The sequence below is a fragment of the Phyllobates terribilis genome, unplaced genomic scaffold (assembly GCF_046119375.1).
Source record: "Phyllobates terribilis strain yellow unplaced genomic scaffold, ASM4611937v1 Scaffold_4__5_contigs__length_816908805, whole genome shotgun sequence".
In the NCBI taxonomy this organism is placed as follows: domain Eukaryota; kingdom Metazoa; phylum Chordata; class Amphibia; order Anura; family Dendrobatidae; genus Phyllobates; species Phyllobates terribilis.
In genome coordinates this window covers 138,641,994-138,663,079 of record NW_027362764.1, presented here as the reverse complement: position 1 = coordinate 138,663,079, position 21,086 = coordinate 138,641,994, and the positions used below count along the sequence as shown (strand labels likewise).

General features: G+C 44.9%; 1 protein-coding gene across 4 annotated transcripts in view; it reads left to right on the top strand.

Annotated features, from left to right (window-relative positions):
• LOC141265120 (ATP-binding cassette sub-family B member 5-like) overlaps positions 1 to 21,086 on the top strand; it is a 1,140,380-nt gene that overhangs the window by 1,010,051 nt on the left and 109,243 nt on the right. For all 4 annotated transcript variants that reach the window (XM_073677789.1, XM_073677793.1, XM_073677790.1 and 1 more), the window contains 4 exons: positions 9,503 to 9,646; positions 10,006 to 10,110; positions 10,922 to 10,999; positions 11,083 to 11,166. In XM_073677789.1, the coding sequence (XP_073533890.1) occupies positions 9,503 to 9,646; positions 10,006 to 10,110; positions 10,922 to 10,999; positions 11,083 to 11,166 (411 nt within the window). The remainder of the gene's footprint in view (positions 1 to 9,502; positions 9,647 to 10,005; positions 10,111 to 10,921; positions 11,000 to 11,082; positions 11,167 to 21,086) is intronic.

The window sequence follows — 21,086 nt, the reverse complement described above, 5'->3', positions numbered from 1 at the left end:
CTTTAGGCCGTAACTCGCCAGAGCTTCGAACACTTCCGCCAGGTGTTTCAGGTGGTCCTCATACGTCTTGGAATATACGATGACATCGTCCAGGTACAACAAGACCGTCTCGAAGTTTCTGTGGCCCAGAAAACACTCCATTAGTCGTTGGAAGGTTCCTGGTGCGTTGCAGAGTCCGAACGGCATGCAGGTGAACTCGCTAAGTCCCATCGGGGTGGTGAATGCGGTCTTCTCCCGGTCCGCCTCTGCTACAGGAACCTGCCAGTACCCGCTAGTGAGATCCAAGGTAGAGAAGAAGTTAGCAGATCTTAAAGCAGCCAATGACTCCTCTATCCTTGGTAAGGGGTACGCATCCTTGTGTGTGATACGGTTGATTTTCCGGTAATCTACACACATCCTCATGGTGTTGTCTTTTTTTCTGACTAAGACTAGTGGAGCTGCCCAGGGGCTACAGCTATCCCTGATCACCCCAGCCTCCTTCATGTCTCTAAGCATCCCCTTGGCGTGTTGGTAGTGGGCAGGGGGTACGGGTCGATACCTCTCTTTTATAGGAGGATGGTCTCCCGTGGGGATGTGGTGTTCTACCCCCTTGACTCGCCCGAAGTCTAACGGGTGTTTACTGAACACTCTCTCGTACTCCTGAACCACCCGATAGACTCCTTGTTTCTGGTGTGAGGGAGTGGAGTCAGTACCCAGATGTAGTTGCTGACACCAGTCCTCCATGTTTTTCTTAGAGCCGTTACCTTCCTCCGGGTGAGATGGAGGCAAGGGTTCCACAGATTGTATAGAATTTTGGTTAATGGTATATAATTTGGCTAGCGTGGCATACCGGGGCAGGTACACTTCCCTCTCCCCGATATTTATTATGCGAACGGGCACCCTCCCATGGCGTACATCAACCACCCCCCGTGCTGTCAAAATGGTGGGCCTACTGTCTGAGTAAACTGGTTCTACCCTTGCCTGGTAATCCCTACCTCTCAGACCAATAGCTGCCCGGCACCAAATCATCATTTCACTTTTTGGGGGCATGGCAATAGGAAAAGGGTCACACATTCTTACGCTACCAATCTCACCGCCGGAGAGTTCCACCTGTTGCCGTCGCATCAGTGCCCGGATCTCTTTCTGGAGCACCCGCTGCTCGCCGGAGCTGGCGTTCTTGGCAACCTGCTGTAAAAGGAAAATCACCTCTGCAAGACAATTTTCAATTACATTAGTTCCTAGAGTTATTTTTGGGTGACTCTCATGTTTGTCAATATCTACAATGATCAGTCCCTGTGCTGCCAGTTCGACTCTACCGATTTTGATGGTCACCTCTTTAAATCCGATCTGTGGCACTTGCTGGCCATTGCTGGCGATGATACTCAAGTCGTCGTCAGGGTAGCGGGTAATATCCGAGTCATTCCAGTACTGCTTAAAGAGCACGTACGGGATGGTGGTGACCTGCGACCCAGTGTCCAGTAGGGCACTCATGGGAATGCCATCCAGTACCACCGGCAAGACTGGACGTCCTCCCACATATCTGTCGCGCCAGTTCGATGGGCCTGGTGATCTTTTTCCTGGGGGTTGGCCCTCTACCCCAGGTTGTGCCCGTTTAAAGAACAGTACCTTGCCATATGTCCGGGTTGATTGCAGCGGCGGCAGATGGGTCGTCCATCCTCGCTGTATCGGTCACTGGGTCTTCCTCTGGCCGGTGGGGTCCTCCTTGGTCGACGCCACGGGATGTCCTCCGGTCCGGATGCCAGCTGGATCTTCCCTGGGGTGGAAACCTGTAAAGACTGCACAGTTCGGGTTAGCGCAGCAACGCTCTTAGCTAGCTCTTGGACCTGATGGTGTAGGTCTGGAGCCGGGTCATTGTCCAAAGCCTGCGCATCAGCTCCCACAGGCCCTGCCGACAAGGGCGCCGCCTCCTGGTGGTAAGTAATAGCTGGGCGCCTGTGGGTCATAACGCCACCCGGTGCCGGTTCTCGGAGCACCCGGATGGCTCTGTCCTTGAACTGTGCAAAGCCCAGATGGGGATCCAGTAAGGCCATCGCCCGCAACTGGGTTCGGTGGGCATTACAATACAGTCCCTCTATAAATTGTTCAGTCAACAGCCTGTCCTCGTTTCCCACTCCATCAGGGTCGGTCTGCTTAATGGCCCTCAGGGCCTCTTGTAGGTTTAGTGCATAGTCCCTTATACTCTCATGCGCTCGCTGCTTGCACCCGTAGAATCTAAGCTTAATCTCGGCTGAGGTGCGGGTATCAAAGGTATCCTTCAGCCGGGTTAGTATCCCTGCGACAGTCTTCCTCCCAGGTGGCCAGGATTTTACTTCCCTTTTAGCTGCCCCGGTTAGTTGGGCCACCAGGATGCTCACTTTTTGCTCTTCTGTGAGGGGGTACACCTGGAAGAGGCTATCCAGCTTTTCTCTAAAGTCATGCAGGGTATGTGACTCCCCTGAGTACTGGGGTAGCCAAGCTGCTCCCGGGATATAGGGCATGGTGAAGGGCATAACTGCAGCAGCGGTGGCGCTGGCGGGGGTTGAGGCAGTGAAGCTCTCCTCCGTATCCGACATCTTCCTCCCCCCTAGTGGACCGTGGCCTACCTTGCGATGATCCTGTTCCGTAGGCCGCGGCTCCGCAGTAGATCGTCAGGGTTGAGGACCTTCCATCGCGCTCCGGTGACGTCGGCGTCTGCTGGGCTCCTTCCAGGACCTTACGCAACGTCCGGACGTGAGGCGGGGCTTCAGTTCTCGCGCGCTTTCGAAGTCCACGCCCCTCTTCTTCCCGTGCGGCGTCCTCAAGATGGCGTCCAACGGCGGGAAAACTCCACGGATGGCGGGAAGAAGGCCGAAGATGGCGCCGGATGGCGGGAAAACTTCGCGGATGGCGGGAACAAGGCAGAAGATGGCGCCGGATGGCGGGAAACCTCACCACTGGTAAGTTTGAACAGTTTTTGCTTTTCAGGCACGCAGTACCCGGTGGTTGCGGGCACGAAATCCTGCCGACTACGCCAAAGTTGACGCGCCCCTGGGCCTGCTGTGTCACGCAGCGTCTCGCGCACGGGGGCTTACCCGGAACCGGATCAGATGAGGGTTGTAGTCTCCGAGTGGCGGGGACCCGGTCCGTGCCCAGGGGGTCAGACTCAGTGTGTGGCAGTCTTGATAGATGTTATTTGAGTGTCGACTACGCCACCCGTTGATTTGCAGCTATGGAGCTGCCGCTGCAGGGCAGACCGCTGAGGCCGGTGTAGAATTGTGCAGCGTGATAGTATAACCCCCAACGGGAGGGGTATGGCCTCAGGGCAGCCGACGTGGAAGATGGGGGTAGCAGGAACCACTCAGAGACGGTGCGGTGTAATTCAGGGTCTTTACTGGTAACAATGATAGACCCTCCCGGAGTACTTGCTAGCGAACGGGGCCTGGTCAGTCCTTGAGCAGATGGGATCTCCCCTGGCCAGGCGGAGTTGTAGGCCTCCCAAACTGACTGTACTCTTCTGGCTACCTTGCTAGAAGCGGATATAAGTAGCCCACGTCCCTGAGTGTACCGTGTGGTGCTCACCCGTATGGCCGGTGACTCGGGGCCTTCTATTGGCTTCCGCTCCACGATGGCGGTGCTGGTCCCACACGTGTGACCGTGCCTTCGGGTTTCTGGGCCTGAGGACCTGAAATCCCCTGCCGGTCGGCTTCTGCTGCTGGGTAAGAGTTAGTCCCCACAGCCTCGGACGCCGGGTCCGGTAAGAAAGCTTCTCAGTCAGGGCGAGCTCTGCAGCTGCCAGCTCCTGACTCGTAGTAGTATTGCTCCCACTGAGCTCCAGCTGTTTCTTCCTATGACTGTCTCTTGTCTCTACTCTCCTTGACTCCTAACCCTGCTTCAGCCCCGGGTTTATATAGGGGAAGTTCTTCCCCTCCCAAGACTGGGCAGGAGGTGTGGCATGCACAGGATCCCTGACCAAAGGACCTCTCACCTGCTCTCAGACATAACATCTCTATCACTGTGGCAACCAGACCCCTGGGGTGTCACAATACATATGGGAAGGAAAAATGGAAGTCACCAGTACTCACTGAATGGGAAATCATTGGGGAATTCAGAGATGGAGAAGGACTTGGGCATCTTGATTGATAGCAAACTAAATTGGAGTGCCCAAAGTCAGGCCGCTGCTGTAAGTGTTAGAACCTTGCTCTTAGGTTTTTTCCTTTGCTGGTCACATGACCTTGTTGGCCTATTTAATCCTGCTCCGCCCTTCTGGCTTTGCTGGACTTCATTGTATAACTACTTTCTAGCTAGCCTATGCTCTGTATCTACTCTGTTAGTTTGCTTGGTCTACGGACCTCTGTGTTCTTTATATTTTGTTTGTTCATCTGTCTGCTACTATTTCTGTTAGGAGGTGTCCCATTTTCCTCCCAGTCCTTAGTACTTGTAGGGATTCCTTCCCCACATCTATAGGTCTCCGTACAGACTAGCTTAGGACTTTAGCAGGTCTGATCGCAGGATCAGGTCCCCTGTTACATCGTAGGGATCAAGCTGAGTTCTATCGTAGGGACAGATCTCCTCTCTTTCCTTAGCTCTGGTAGCAGAACATAACAGTAAGGGCAAACAGGGGAATGGGATGTATCAGAAGAGGTATAGCTGCAAAGGATGAGAACATTGTTCTTCCACTGTACAAAGCACTGGTCAGACCACACTTGGAATACTGTGCTCAGTTATGGGCCCCAATATATAGAAAGGATATAAATGAGCTTGAAAAGGTACAAAGGAGGGCAACAAAATTAATAAAGGGAATAGAGGGACTGCAATACCCAGAGAGGTTGGCAAAACTAGGACTATTCAGCCTGGAAAAGAGAAGGTTGAGGGGGGACATAATAAATGTGTACAAATATGTTAGGGGACAGTATAGAGATCTTGCCCGGGATTTGTTCAAAAGGAGGGATATTACGGTAACAAGAGGGCACTCACTAAGACTGGAAGAGAAAAGGTTTCAGCACCAGCATAGGAAGGGGTTCTTTACGGTAAGAGCAGTGAGAATATGGAATTCACTGAGTGAGGAGACGGTAATGTCGGATTCACTACACCAGTTCAAGCGGGGACTGGATGCATTTCTAGATACCAGGCAGATTTCAGCATATACTTAAAAATAAAATAGTAGGTTGATACAGGGATTTATTCTGACTGCTGGTTTCAGAGTCGGGAGGGAATTTTTCCTCAGGTGAAGATTGGCCAAATCATTTGGGGTTTTTGCCCTCCTCTGGATCAACTTTAGCAATTACAGAACTAATAGGTCGAACTTGATGGACGCAAGTCTTTATTCGGCTTTACAAACTATGTTACTATGTTACTATTCTACGCAGAGACCTAGTGTGAAAAACTTCACCGACACATTGCAACGAAATGAAAATGGAAGAAATGGCTGATTTTGGAACACTCTTATAGGTGATATGTCTGACAAAGAACATTGGTTTTAAATAGCAGGCCTGTAATTTACTAATACTATTCTTCACAGACACCTAGTGTGAATAGCTTGACCGACACACTGCAGCAGAATGGAAAAGGAGGCCAATATTTTCCACGTTCAGTTCAAATTTCTGGATTTTTATCACTGAAATATGGAACAGATCTGGCTTTATTCTGCAGTGAGATACCTGCCTGCCTACCTAACTCCTGCTATCACCACTGAATATATGCAGCTAGATTAGTCCTCAGATATATATACATGTTGTGGAATACCTATACTAACTATAAACAAGCAAATCTCTCCCTGATGCAGCTGCGCCTCTCCCTACTTTGCCTGATTCTGGAGTGACTGTGACGAGCATGGCGTCGCCTGGTCCGATACAGACCTGATGATGCTGTGCGGCCAGCCAATCACTGTAAAGCCCACAACCAACATGGCTAAAGCATTACAGTGCATGGCAGGCAATCCCAGCATGTTCATTGGCTCTCTAAAGAGCACCAAACATGCAGGGAGGGGACCCAAGTTCCCGCCCGAGCAGCCCAGAAATACTCGGTGAGCGCCGAGCTTGTTGAGCACAGTGATGCTTGGGCGAGTACCGAGCAGTGGCGTGCACGTTCGCTCATCACTAGTCAGTACGTTTAAAACAGTACCATTTTTATATTTTTTTCAATGTTTTGGCGCTTTTACACAATAAAAACTATTTTATAGAAAAAATACAGTATATTTTTTTTGCATCATTTTATTTTGAGAGCTATAACTTTTTTATTTTTCAGCTGATGGAGCTGCATGGTGGCTTGTTTTTTGTTGGACAAGATGACATTTTCAGCGGTACCATTTATATTTACATTTGCCTTTTTTATCGCGTTTTATTACATTTTTTATTTGGCGATTTGTTGATAAAGCATTGTTTTTTGCTTTGCTTTTTATTTATTTTTTTACTTTGTTCACTAAAGGGATTAACTTGTGGGAGAGTTTTATAGGTCAGGTCGTTGCATATGCGGCGGTACCAAATGTGTGTACTTTTATTTCATTTTTTTTTATAATGATATTTATACATGGGTACAGTATATTTTTCATTTTTTATTATTATTTTTTCATTTTTTTAATGTTTTAAAAAAAAATGTTTCCCTTTCTGACAATTTTACAATTTGTCCCACTATGGGACTTTCATTTTTTGCAGGCTGATCGCTTGCATTGCATAGGGATGCAGCAGCTTCCCTGTGCTATGCAGGCTGTCAGCCCTACAGGCACACGTTAGATAGATCATGCACTATCTAACTTCCTAATGCCTGGTGACCCATATGTGGTCATGAAGACATCGGGTCCCCATGTCAAGGATCGGGACACCGCACACACATCGCGGTGTCTCTGATCCAAAGTAAGAGGGGCGCTCTTACCTCGGCCTGGTCCCACAATACTGCGATCGACTTCGATCACAGCATTTCGGGGGTTAATGTGTCGGGAGCAGTCCTGGCACATAGTACCGGGTGTCAGCTTCTAGAAACAGCTGACACCCAGTGGCGATCATGCCCACACAGCCTCTGTGCAGACATGATCGCTGAGGTGTAAAAATACACACCTGGTCTTTAAGGCCCAGGGTGCAGGTACTTATTATTAAGCCCCACATAATAGAACACATTAAAATAAGCAACTTTGTATTACATCTTATCAGTAAAATTTTCTTCTTTCTCTGCCCAAATTGTTCTTTTTTCATCAAAATTCTCAATTCTGAGGTAAAATCTGTATTCGGTGAAGACAGATTTTCCAGTTACTGAGATAGGAGATGGCGGTTTATATCGATACAGGAGGATACAAGAGTTGCTATGTAGAAGGCAGGAGGAAGGAGCTAGAGACAGAGCTTCTTCCTCCTCCCTCCTCCTCCTCCTTTCTAGATAGAATCTCATCAGTAGCAGCCGCCATCACCTATCTCAGTAATGGGAAAGTCAGTCATTACTGAATATAGATTTTACCTCAGAATTGAGAATTTTGATAAAGACTGATCAATTTTGTCATAGAAAGAAGCAAATTTTACTGATAAGATATATTACAAAGTTGCTTCTTTTCACGAGTACTATTGATTTATGAAGTAAAATTAAGGCTGCGTGCACACGATGCGTTTTTCATGCGTTTATGCTGCGAAATTTCCGCAGCGGAAACGCATCAAAAACGCATGGTAATCCGCACCCCATGGTCCCCAATGGCATTCCGCAATGTCAATGCACATGCTGCGGATTTTTCCGCAGCGTTTCTGCAGCGCAAATAAATCCGCAGCATGTTCATTAATTTTGCGGAAGCGCCACCATTGACTTGCATTGAGACACATAGAATCCGTGTCTGTACATTTGGACTAGCGGATTTTATGCGTCTCTATGTGCGGATGGTACCCAGTTCTGGAGGAGAGAAGACTCTCATCCAGACCTGGGTACCATTGTACCTGTGAAAAAAGAATAAAATAATAAATAAAGTTTATATTCACCTGTCCGGCGGCCCCTGCAGCGCTTACCTTTCAGGACCTGAGATGACGTCGCGGTCATGTGACCGCAGGCTGTCTCGCGAGATGCCGGCAACCCGGAAGAAGCCAGGACGAGCGCGACAGCACACGCGGCGGGGGATCGGGGGTAAGTATAGCTTTATTTTTTTATTTTTATGGTCACACTATATAAATCCATGCCTTTTGCATGGATTTATACAGTGTGACCTAGTTGTCAAGCACTTTCCAAGTGATGCTATCGCCTGGAAAGTGCTTGTCAGTCCACATGCGGAAACACATGCGTTAACGCATGTGGGTATGCATGTGAATCCGCATGTATTCCGCATGTATTCTGCAGGAAAAACGCATGCACAATCTGCATGCGTTTTTTCTGCCAGGGAGATGCAGAAATGCTGCAGAAATTTTCTGCTTCATTTCTGCATCGTGGGCACATAGCCTTAGAATGACGTTTATGCTTTAAAATAAAAAACTATTTATACACACCTTACCGCTCATTTCTTCGGCCCCTCAGTGTCACACGTTTGGTCCTTGGCGCATATTCTTATCACTGCCGTGAGCGGAATCCCTCTCAAACTACGCCAAGACGTCTGGCTCTGATGAGGCCCAAGACGTCATCACATTACATGCGCTTGAGCAAAGCCTCATTCTCGGGATTCAGTAGTCATAGTGGTGATAAAAAGATGAGACAAGGACTGGACGGGTGATAGTGAGGAACCGAATGTCCAGAGAGATGAGTGTTGAGATGAGTAAAAGGATTTTTTTTTTATTTTTACTTTTTATCTTTGTTATGCTCTGGGGTTTGGAGAGACCTCAGAGTATAATAAGAGACATTCAATTCATGGAGAATAATTTCTCTGAATGGAGCTATTGACTGTTTTTTAAGTATCAGTCACACATGGCGGTGGTGTCTAAAGAGAGGTAAAAAAAGGTCCCTTATCCACATAAAACATCAGTAATATAAATGCCCATGGTGGATTTATTAAAGTGGTTTGTGCAAGATGATAAATTGGATGCATCTATATACACTTCTGTCTAAATTACTCCTTCTAATTGTTGGTTTCATGTGCAATAGTAATTGGGAGAATTTTGGTGCATGATGTTACATATCAGGCCACATCTCCATTCCCACCAAGCCATATTCCATTTCTACTGAACCACTCCCCTTTGACAAGTTGAAAATAGTGTAGAAAACACATAATTGTGGTGAAAGGCATGTACACCAAATTCTCATTCATTCTTTGGTTTTGAGAAGCAAAAAAAGGGCTATAGACAGTACAAGTAGGGGGTTTGCTTGTAGTTTCGTATCCGTGCAGGTACAAAGGTTTAATTTATATTTTTGCTGTTGCATTTTCAATGTAGAGGAGTACATATATATAGATATATATATATCTATATATATAGATATATATATATATATATATCTATATATATAGATATATATATGCAGGTATATGTAGGCATATATCCTATATCTCTGAGATAATAATATAAGCGTTGGCATCTTACAACTGTGATCAAGTGGCAGGCCTGGCCAGACAAGGCTATAAACATTAACACAAATTGTTTTTACTCCTATTCCACAGAAAAAACTTCCAAAGATTTCATTTTTCCAGATATTAAGACTGAATAACTCAGAGTGGCCTTATATTATGTTTGGAACACTTGCTGCAGCGATCAATGGAGTCGGTCACCCAGCTTTCAGTATTCTATTCGCTAAAATTATAACCGTAAGTATATTGTAGGAATGCATCTTCTATATTTCTGTTAAGAATGTAAATACTCAGTTCATAATTGGCTTTTATTCATCATTTTTTATAAATCACTGCTAAAAGAAAATCACAAAATTCCCTCAATGTCTCAACAGTCTTGAAATACATTCTTAATTATTATTTCTAAATATGTAGGATAAATAATAATAATTAAATAGAATGGCATGTATGCTAATTTTTTACTTAATTGTATAGCCAATCTATGAAAGCAGGGTTAAAAATATGAAAAGAAGCCACAATTAATAAAGCTAGTAGAGTAGTAATAGTTAATATACATTCAGAATCATCATATTTCATTTAATCTTTTTTTATTACAGATATTTCAAACTAATGATGCAGAGGAAATACAATCCGAAATAAATCTTTATTCTATGATTGTTGCTATTATTGGTGTGGTTTCCTTCTTTACATATTTTCTGCAGGTTAGTTAAAGCTTCATATTTACTAACGATTGTATTCTGCTGTAGTATTTTGCTGTAGACACATATCTCCCATTTCATCAAAGCAATTGTGCCAGAATTCTGGCATAAACTGATTTGAAAAATTGCAAAATGTTGGTGCAACACGCCAGTTTCTTTCAACTCTATCAAAATGTGCTGAGCTTGCGCGGGACGGGTGCATGGCTGAGACGTGACGAGCTGTACTTATGACGAGCTGTATTGTTCACTACACAAGAAATATCACTCCAGTCCCTGAAGTAAGATTTCTGGTGTGGCGCATAGAGGTGTACGCCACTCGTCAGTTACACCCTCTTCATTAATATGGACCGTCTGAAATTAATGACTATAAGGACAGTTCATCAATATCATAGTAGTAGATCACCCTTTTAATGTCTTGATTAAAGCTAAGAAAATAAGCTACTACATCAGAATTAATAAATGCACCTTAGTATCAAATTGATAATTGCCAGTTTTTGGATAAAACTGAGCCTAAAATTTCACAAATTGCACAATTTTGATACCTTTTAATCTGCAATTGTCTGATTTGGAAAAGTGGTTAAAAAGTAAAGTTTAGCTAGAAGCATGTGTGGTTTACAACTTTTAGACAGATTAAGAAATGTTGTCACAAATCTGTGTCTTCTAGTTGCAAAAATATACTGAATTTTCTTACTTTAGGATAGGCCAAAATTTGGCCATGTAATGTTTTCAGATAGCTCCTATTTGAAGACATTTTATTCAGTTTTTTTCCTGTGTATAGTATATTTTACTGATCGTGTTCTGTGTTTTTGGTCAGGGCTTCATGTTTGGAAGATCAGGGGAGGTCCTCACCATGCGGCTGAGACAAATGGCATTTAAATCTATGCTGCGCCAGGTTAGTTTGGCATTGAATATTACCCAGTGAGGTGAATATAATGTGTTGATCTGTGGTTATACAGGATATTTCTTTGTCTTAAGGAAATGTCATGGTTTGATGACAAGAAAAACAATACTGGAGCTTTAACAACTCGACTTGCCACAGATGCTTCTGAGATACAGGGTGTAAGTACACATACAATTTAATCAATTTGATAAGGTTTGATACAGAACATTGACTTTTCTAAAATGTTGTCATTGGGTTGTGGAATTGGCATGAAATGACCCCACAACTAGTGTTGAGCGATACCTTCCGATATTAGGAAATATCGGATCGGATTGGATCGGGCCGATACCCAAAAAGTATCGGATATCGCCGATTCCGATATTGGAAACCAATGCAAGTCAATGGGACACAAATATCGGAATGAAAATAAACCCTTTCTTTCCTTGTAGGTTAATTCTACATGAAGGAAAACAACTAACAATAATGTAGAATGTATTGGGGGAGGTGGTTGCCCAAATCGATGGGAACAGTGCTCACAGTGAAACATGAAAAGCCGGCAATTCAGCAGCGGCATACACCGGTACCCGACAATTTACAACAGAAAGAATAGAGCTTCACACATAGATTAATATCTATATCATGGCACCCTTCCTGGGCTATTAATATCAGCCCCCAGTTGTCTGCCTAGCCTTTGCTAGCTATTAAAATAGGGGGGACCCAACGTCATTTTTTTGGGGGTCCCCCATTTTAATATCTAGTAAAGGCTAGGTATTCAGCTGGGGGCTGATATTAGTAGCCTGGGAAGCTCCGTGGGTATTACCCCCTTCCCAGGCTTCAAACATCTGCCCCAGCCGTCTGCTTAACCTCCGCTATAGACTAAAATTACGGGGAACCCCACGCCAATTTTTTTTTTAATAAATCCTTTATTTTAGCACTAAATGACAAGTACAGTAACCAACACTGTCACTGTACTTATTATTAGTGTTGAGCCACCCCCGTAGTGTTCGGGTTCGGTTCGGTTCGTCGAACACCGGGATGTTCGAGGAACTGTTCGTCGAACTGTTCGTCGAACACCTTAGAACACCGTCGAACACCGTTAAAACCAATGGCAGGCAAACAAAAACACATAGAAACACATAGAAAACACCTTCAAAGGTGTCCAAAAGCTGACAAACTGCTCAGAAGATGCTTTCTTTAAAAAAGCCGGCCGGCAATTCAGCAGCGGCATACACCGGTACCCGACAATTTAGACAAAAAGGAATAGAGCCTCACACATAGATTAGATAGATAGAAACATGTCAGTCACATATATATGAAGTACAGTGACAGTGTTGCTTACTGTACTTGTCATTTAGTGTAAAGGATTTATTAAAAAATATAATAGTGTTTTCATGCACTGTCTCTTTAAAAAAGCCGGCCGGCAATTCAGCAGCGGTATCCGACAATTTATAACAGACAGAATAGAGCTTCACACATAGATTAGATAGATAGAAACATGTCAGTCACATATATATGAAGTACAGTGACAATGTTGCTTACTGTACTTGTCATTTAGTGTAAAGGATTTATTAAAAAAAGTAATAGTGTTTTCATGCACCGTCTCTTTAAAAAAGCCGGCCGGCAATTCAGCATCTGTACCCGACAATTTATAACAGACAGAATAGAGCTTCACACATAGATTAGATAGATAGAAACATGTCAGTCACATATATATGAAGTACAGTGATAGTGTTGGTTACTGTACTTGTCATTTAGTATTAAAATAAAGGATTTATTATTAAAAAAAATTGGCGTGGGGTTCCCCTTAATTTTAGTCTCTAGCGGAGGTTAAGCAGACAGCTGGGGCAGATGTTTGAAGCCTGGGAAGGGGGTAATACCCACGGAGCTTCCCAGGCTACTAATATGAGCCCCCAACTGAATACATAGCCTTTACTAGCTATTAAAATGGGGGACCCCCCCAAAAAAATGACGTGGGGTCCCCCCTAATTTAATAGCTAGCAAAGGCTAGGCAGACAGCTGGGGGCTGATATTAATAGCCCAGGAAGGGTGCCATGAATATTGGCCCCCTCCCAGGCTAGAAACACCAGCCGTCAGCCGCCCCAGAAATGGCGCATTCATATGATGCGCCAATTCTGGCACTTAGCCTCGCTCTTCCACGCTGCCCTGGTGCGGTGGCAGGGGGTAATAGGGCTGGGGTTGATGTCAGCTTATAATGCCAGCTGACATCAAGCCCAGGTTAGTAATGGAGAGGCGTCTATAAGACACCCCCATTACTAACCCCATAGTCAAAGTTAAAAGAAAACACAAACACCCAGAATAAAGTCCTTTAATTGAAATAAAGACACAATCCTTTATTGTTCTAAATTAAACCATACTTACCATCACGCCCATTCCAGCTGAAGCCAACGATCTCCTGCAATAAAAGAAAAATAATAAAGCAACATCATCCTTACCTTTCCATGGTTCCCACGACAGCTTCAGCTCTGCTACATCGAGATGACAGGCTGGACCGCAGCAGAACGCCGCCATCCAGCCTGTCATCCCGCAGACACTGAGAAGCGCAGGCTTGCTTGCGCTCTGCAGTGTCTGGCTGTGACGGCATAAAGATGAGACGAGATCATGTCCAATGAACTCGGCGCACCTCATGCACGTCACTGACAGCGTGGGAAAATTCTCACGCTGAAGCGCTGAGTGCAGGAGAATTCTCCCACGCTGTCAGTGACGTGCATAAGGTGAGCTCATGTCCAATGAACTCAGCTCACCTCCTGCACGTCACTGACAGCGTGGGAGAATTCTCCTGCACTCAGCGCTTCAGCGTGAGAATTCTCCCACGCTGAAGCGCTGAGTGCAGGAGAATTTTCCCACGCTGTCAGTGACGTGCATAAGGTGAGCTCATGTCCAATGAACTCAGCTCACCTCCTGCACGTCACTGACAGCGTGGGAGAATTCTCCTGCACTCAGCGCTTCAGCGTGAGAATTCTCCCACGCTGAAGCGCTGAGTGCAGGAGAATTTTCCCACGCTGTCAGTGACGTGCATGAGGTGAGCCGAGTTCATTGGACATTAACTCGGCTCATCTGGATGCCCTCACAGAGAGACACTGTGGAGCGCAAGCAAGCCTGCGCTTCTCAGTGTCTGCGGGATGACAGGCTGGATGGCAGCGTTCTGCTGCGGTCCAGCCTGTCATCTCGATGTAGCAGAGCTGAAGCTGTCATGGGAACCACGGAAAGGTAAGGATGATGTTGCTTTATTATTTTTCTTTTATTTCAGGAGATCGTTGGCTTCAGCTGGAATGGGTGTGATGGTAAGTATGGTTTAATTTAGAACAATAAAGAATTGTGTGTTTATTTCAATTAAAGGACTTTTTTCTGGGTGTTGTGTTTTTTTTAAATACTTTACTAGAAATTCATGGTGGTCATGTCTAATATTGGCATGACCCCATGAATTTTGGGCTTAGGGCCAGCTGATAATGCCAAGCTGGCCCTAACCCCTTTATTACCCAGTGAGCCACCGCATCAGGGCCCTGGATGAGTTGGGTACAGCGCCAGAAGATGGCGCTTCTATGAACGCGCCATTTTCCGGGGTGGCTGCAAACTGCAATTTGCAGCGGGGGTGGCCTAGAAAGCTTGGGCCTCCCTGCGCTGCGGATTCCAGCCCCCAGCTGCATAGTTGTACCTGGCTGGACACAAAAACAGGGCGAAGCCCCACGTCAATTTTCTTTAAATTATTTCATGAAATAATTAAGAAAAAAAGGGCTTCCCTATATTGTTGTGTCCGGCCAGGTACAAATAGGCAGCTGGTGGTTGGGGGCAGCCCGTTCCTGCCTGCTGCACCTGACTGGACACAAATATAGTGCGAAGCCCCACGTCAATTTTTTTTTAATTATTTCATGAATTTCCTGAAATAATTTAAAAAAATTGAAGTGGGGCTTCGCACTATATTTGTGTCCAGCCAGGTACAGCAGGCAGGAACGGGCTGCCCCCAACCACCAGCTGACTATTTGTACCTGGCCGGACACAACAATATAGGGAAGGCCTTTTTTTCTTAATTATTTCATGAATTTCATGAAATAATTAAAAAAAAAATACGTGGGGCTTCGCCCTATTTTTGTGTCCAGCCAGGTACAACTAGGCAGCTGGGGGCTGGAATCTGCAGCGCAGGGAGGCCCAAGCTTTCTGGGCCCCCCCCGCTGCAAATTGCAGTCCGCAGCCACCCCGGAAAATGGCGCGTTCATAGAAGCGCCATCTTCTGGCGCTGTACCCAACTCATCCAGGGCCCTGGTGCGGTGGCTCACTGGGTAATAAAGGGGTTAGGGCCAGCTTGGTATTATCAGCTGGCCCCAAGCCCAAAATTCATGGGGTCACGCCAGTATTAGACATGACCACCATGAATTTCTAGTAAAGTATTTAAAAAAAACACAACACCCAGAATAAAGTCCTTTAATTGAAATAAACACACAATTCTTTATTGTTCTAAATTAAACTATACTTACCATCAAGCCCATTCCAGCTGAAGCCAACGATCTCCTGCAATAAAAGAAAAATAATAAACCAACCTCATCCTTACCTTTCCATGGTTCCCACGACAGCTTCAGCTCTGCTACATCGAGATGACAGTCTGGACCGCAGCAGAACGCTGCCATCCAGCCTGTCATGCCGCAGACACTGAGAAGAGCAGGCATGCTTGCGCTCCTCAGTGTCTCGCTGTGACGGCATCCAGATGAGCCGAGTTCATGTCCAATGAACTCAGCTCACCTCATGCACGTCACTGACAGCGTGGGAAAATTCTCACGCTGAAGTGCTGAGTGCAGGAGAATTGTCCCACGCTGTCAGTGACGTGCATGAGGTGAGCTCATGTCCAATGAACTCAGCTCACCTCATGCACCTCACTGACAGCGTGGGAAAATTCTCCTGCACTCAGCGCTTCAGCGTGAGAATTCTCCCACGCTGTAAGTGACGTGCATGAGGTGCGCCGAGTTCATTGGACATGAACTCGTCTCATCTTTATGCCGTCACAGCCAGACACTGCAGAGCGCAAGCAAGCCTGCGCTTCTCAGTGTCTGCGGGATGACAGGCTGGATGGCGGCGTTCTGCTGCGGTCCAGCCTGTCATCTCGATGTAGCAGAGCTGAAGCTGTCGTGGGAACCATGGAAAGGTAAGGATGAGGTTGCTTTATTATTTTATTTTTATTACAGGAGATCGTTGGCTTCAGCTGGAATGGGCGTGATGGTAAGTATGGTTTAATTTAGAACAATAAAGAATGTGTCTTTATTTCAATTAAAGGACTTTATTCTGGGTGTTTGTGTTTTTTTTAACTTTGACTATGGGGTTAGTAATGGGGGTGTCTTATAGACGCCTCTCCATTACTAACCTGGGCTTGATGTCAGCTGGCATTATAAGCTAACATCAACCCCAGCCCTATTACCCCCTGCCACCGCACCAGGGCAGCGTGGAAGAGCGAGGCTAAGTGCCAGAATTGGCGCATCCTATGAATGCGCCATTTCTGGGGCGGCTGACGGCTGGTGTTTCTAGCCTGGGAGGGGGCCAATATTCATGGCTCCCTTCCTGGGCTATTAATATCAGCCCCCAGCTGTCTGCCTAGCCTTTGCTAGCTATTAAATTAGGGGGGACCCCACGTCATTTTTTTTGGGGGGTCCCCCATTTTAATAGCTAGTAAAGGCTATGTATTCAGCTGGGGGCTGATATTAGTAGCCTGGGAAGCTCCGTGGGTATTACCCCCTTCCCAGGCTTCAAACATCTGCCCCAGCTGTCTGCTTAACCTCCGCTAGAGCCTAAAATTAAGGGGAACCCCACGCCAATTTTTTTAATAATAAATCCTTTATTTTAATACTAAATGACAAGTACAGTAACCAACACTGTCACTGTACTTCATATATATGTGACTGACATGTTTCTATCTATCTAATCTATGTGTGAAGCTCTATTCTGTCTGTTATAAATTGTCGGGTACAGATGCTGAATTGCCGGCCGGCTTTCTTAAAGAGACGGTGCATGAAAACACTATTATTTTTTTTAATAAATCCTTTACACTAAATGACAAGTACAGTAAGCAACACTGTCACTGTACTTCATATACAGTCATGGCCAAAAGTATTGAGAATGAGACAAATAGTAATTTTTCCAAAGTTTACTGCTTCATTTTTTGTAATGGCAATTTGCATATACTCCTGAATGTCAAAGATTGATCAGCTTAACAGCAATTACTGTACTTGCAAAGTCAATATTTGCGCAGAAAATGAACTTTAACCCCCAAAACACATTTCAACATCATTGCAGTCCTGCCTTAAAAGGAGCAGCTAACATCGTTTTAGTGATTGATCCATTAACACAGGTGTGGGTGTTGATGAGGACAGAGCTGGCGATCAATCAGTCATGATTAAGTAAGAATGACATCACTGGACACTTTAAAAGGAGGCTGGTTCTTGGTATCATTGTTTCTCTTCAGTTAACCATGGTTATCTCTAAAGAAACACGTGCAGCCATCATTGCACTGCACAAAAATGGCCTAACAGGGAAGAGTATCGCAGCTACAAAGATTGCACCTCAGTCAACAATCTATCGCATCATCAAGAACTTCAAGGAGAGAGCTTCCATTGTTGTCAAAAAGGCTCCAGGGCGCCCAAGAAAGACCAGCAAGCGCCAGGACCGTATCTTAAAACTGTTTCAGCTGCGGGATCGGACTACCAGCAGTGCCGAGCTTGCCCAGGCTGGTGTGAGTGCTTCTGCACGCACTGTGAGGCGGAGACTCTTTGAGCAAGGGCTGGTTTCAAGGAGGGCAGCAAAGAAGCCACTTCTCTCCAGAAAAAACATCAGGGACCGACTGATATTCTGCAAAAGGTACAGGGAGTGGACTGCTGAGGACTGGGGCAAAGTCATTTTCTCTGATGAATCCCCTTTTCGATTGTTTGGGACATCTGGTAAACAGCTTATTCGGAGAAGAAGAGGTGAGCGCTACCACCAGTCTTGTCTCATGCCAACTGTAAAGCATCCTGAAACCATTCATGTGTGGGGTTGCTTCTCAGCCAAGGGAATCGGCTCACTCACAGTCTTGCCTAAAAACACAGCCATGAATAAAGAATGGTACCAGAATGTCCTCCAAGAGCAACTTCTCCCAACCGTCCAAGAGCAGTTTGGCGCCCAACAATGCCTTTTCCAGCATGATGGAGCACCTTGCCATAAAGCAAAGGTGATAACTAAATGGCTCATGGAACAAAACATAGAGATTTTGGGTCCATGGCCTGGAAACTCCCCAGATCTTAATCCCATTGAGAACTTGTGGTCAATCATCAAGAGACGGGTGGACAAACAAAAACCAACAAATTCTGGCAAAATGCAAGCATTGATTATGCAAGAATGGACTGCTATCAGTCAGGATTTGGTCCAAAAGTTGATTGAGAGCATGCCAGGGAGAATTACAGAGGTCTTGAAGAAGAAGGGGCAACACTGCAAATATTGACTTGCTGCATTAACTCATTCTAACTGTCAATATAACCTATTGGTACTCATAATATGATTGCAATTATATTTCTGTATGTGATATAAACATCAGACAAACACTAATAAAAACCAGAGGCCAGCAGATCATGTGAAAATATAATTTTGGTGTCATTCTCAAAACTTTTGGCCATGACTGTATATGTGACTGACATGTTTCTATCTATCTAATCTATGTGTGATTCTCTATTCCTTCTATTCTAAATTGTTGGGTACAGATGCTGAATTGCCGGCCGGCTTTTTTAAAGAGACGGTGCATGAAAACACTATTATTTTTTTTGATAAATCCTTTACACTAAATGACAAGTACAGTAATCAACACTGTCACTGTACTTCATATATATGTGACTGACATGTTTCTATCTATCTAATCTATGTGTGATTCTCTATTCCTTCTATTCTAAATTGTCGGGTACCGCTGCTGAATTGCCGGCCGGCTTTTTTAAAGAGACGGTGCATGAAAACACTATTATTTTTTTTGATAAATCCTTTACGCTAAATGACAAGTACAGTAAGCAGCACTTTCACTGTACTTCGTATATATGTGGCTGACATGTTTATATCTATCTAATCTATGTGTGAAGCTCTATTCTTTCGGTTCTAAATTGTCGGGTACCGGTGTATGCCGCTGCTGAATTGCCGGCTTTTCATGTTTCACTGTTGGCACTGTTCCCATCGATTTGGGCAATCACTGTAATGCCACAACCACCATGGCTGTGGCATTACAGTGAGTGGCAGACAATCCCTGCATGAATGGTGCTCTAAATAGCACCAGACATGCAGGACACGCTTTTGGTGCACGAACAGTTATCGAACATAACCTCGAACAGCCGAATTTTTTGCAAGTCGTTCGGGTTCGTCGAACAACTCGAACACCGCCCAAAACAGCTCGAATTTGAGATTGGCGAACAGTTCTAGTCGAACACCGCTCATCTCTACTTATTATATATGTGACTGACATGTTTATATCTATCTAATCTATGTGTGATGCTCTATCTTTCTGTTATAAATTGTCGGGTACCGATGCTGAATTGCTGGCCGGCTTTTTTAAAGAGACGGTGCATGAAAACACTAATTTTTTTAAAATAAATCCTTTAACACTAAATGACAAGTCCAGTAACCAACACTGTCACTGTACTTATTATATATGTGACTGACATGTTTCTATCTATCTAATCTATGTGTGAAGCTCTATTCTTTCTGTTCTAAATTGTCGGGTACCGGTATATGCTGCTGATGAATTGCTGGCTTTTCATGTTTCACTGTGAGTACTGTTCCCATTGATTTGGGCAACCACTGTAATGCCACAACCACCATGGCTGTGGCATTTACGTCTTAAAAAAATATTAATTCCTGCTATTCCATTTAATTGTAATGTAAGGGAGATAATGTAATGTCAGCACTTGAGCAGGAGAATTCTCCCACGCTGCGATGGCATTCTAATGATAGGCTGGATCGCAGCTGAGCGCTGCCATCCAGCTTGTCATCCTTCAGAGACACTGCAGAGCGCAGGCATTATGTGAACTTCCGATTCCGGTATTCGATATTGTAAAAGTATCGGAACTCAGTATCGGAACTCCGATACAGCGAATATCGGTCGATACCCGATATTTCAGTATCGGAATGCTCAACACTACCCACAACACAACGATCAAACTTAAATGAGACATCAAGTGTTACAACTACTAAACTTATAGGGTGCTTGTTTTGGTTCTATCAGGCTCTAGGACCTGAATGCAACTGCTTCCTACTAGTGATGATCGAGCACTAAAATGCTCGGGTTCTCATTGCTCGGGTCAAGCAAATCGTAATGCTTGGGTGCTTGACCCGAGCAACGAGTCCAATGTAAGTTAATGGGAAACTCGAGCATTTTTCCGGCGCCCCCCCCCGGGATGTCTGGAAGAAGCCTATAAATTCAATGGAAACAGTTCTCTAATGATATGGAAACAGCATGGAGAAGACTCCTGGAAGCTTCTCTGACTCCCAGGTCACTGCTGTGAACAATGTTGTCAGACTATTACACCACTTTTATGGACTGACAAAAAAACATACAAAAACGAAGGCAAAATGGATTTTTCTGGAAAATATGTTAAGGAACATCCTTTCCAGGGTAATGACTTGTATATGAGGCAAAATAAATAACCAAAAACAAAAATGCTCTTCTACACCTTGGGCTATGTTCACACGTAGCGTTTTTGATATGTTTTTGCACTTTTGCATTGCTTTCAACGGTGAAAAATACATTGTCCGATAAATGTAACTTCAACATTTTACTGCGTAATCTGCCATGTGGTGTGTGAGACATGATCAGATACGTCCTGTTTCATTTATGAAGGAGGGACTGTGAAAGTCACAAAGCCTATTTTTACAAGGCCATCAGGCGGCCCTTACTATTGTTAGAGGGCCAGCAGTTGTCCCTCACTATTGTTAGAGGGCCATCAGCCGACTATGCTTTGTTGTTACCATTAGTAAGGAGTGGGTCTCTTATACTTTTATTGCATATGGAGTGACTGCAAGGGCTGCAAAAAATTAGGACACACTCCATTACCCCTTTGAAGTAACATAGAGGAGGGCCTCATTAAAAAAA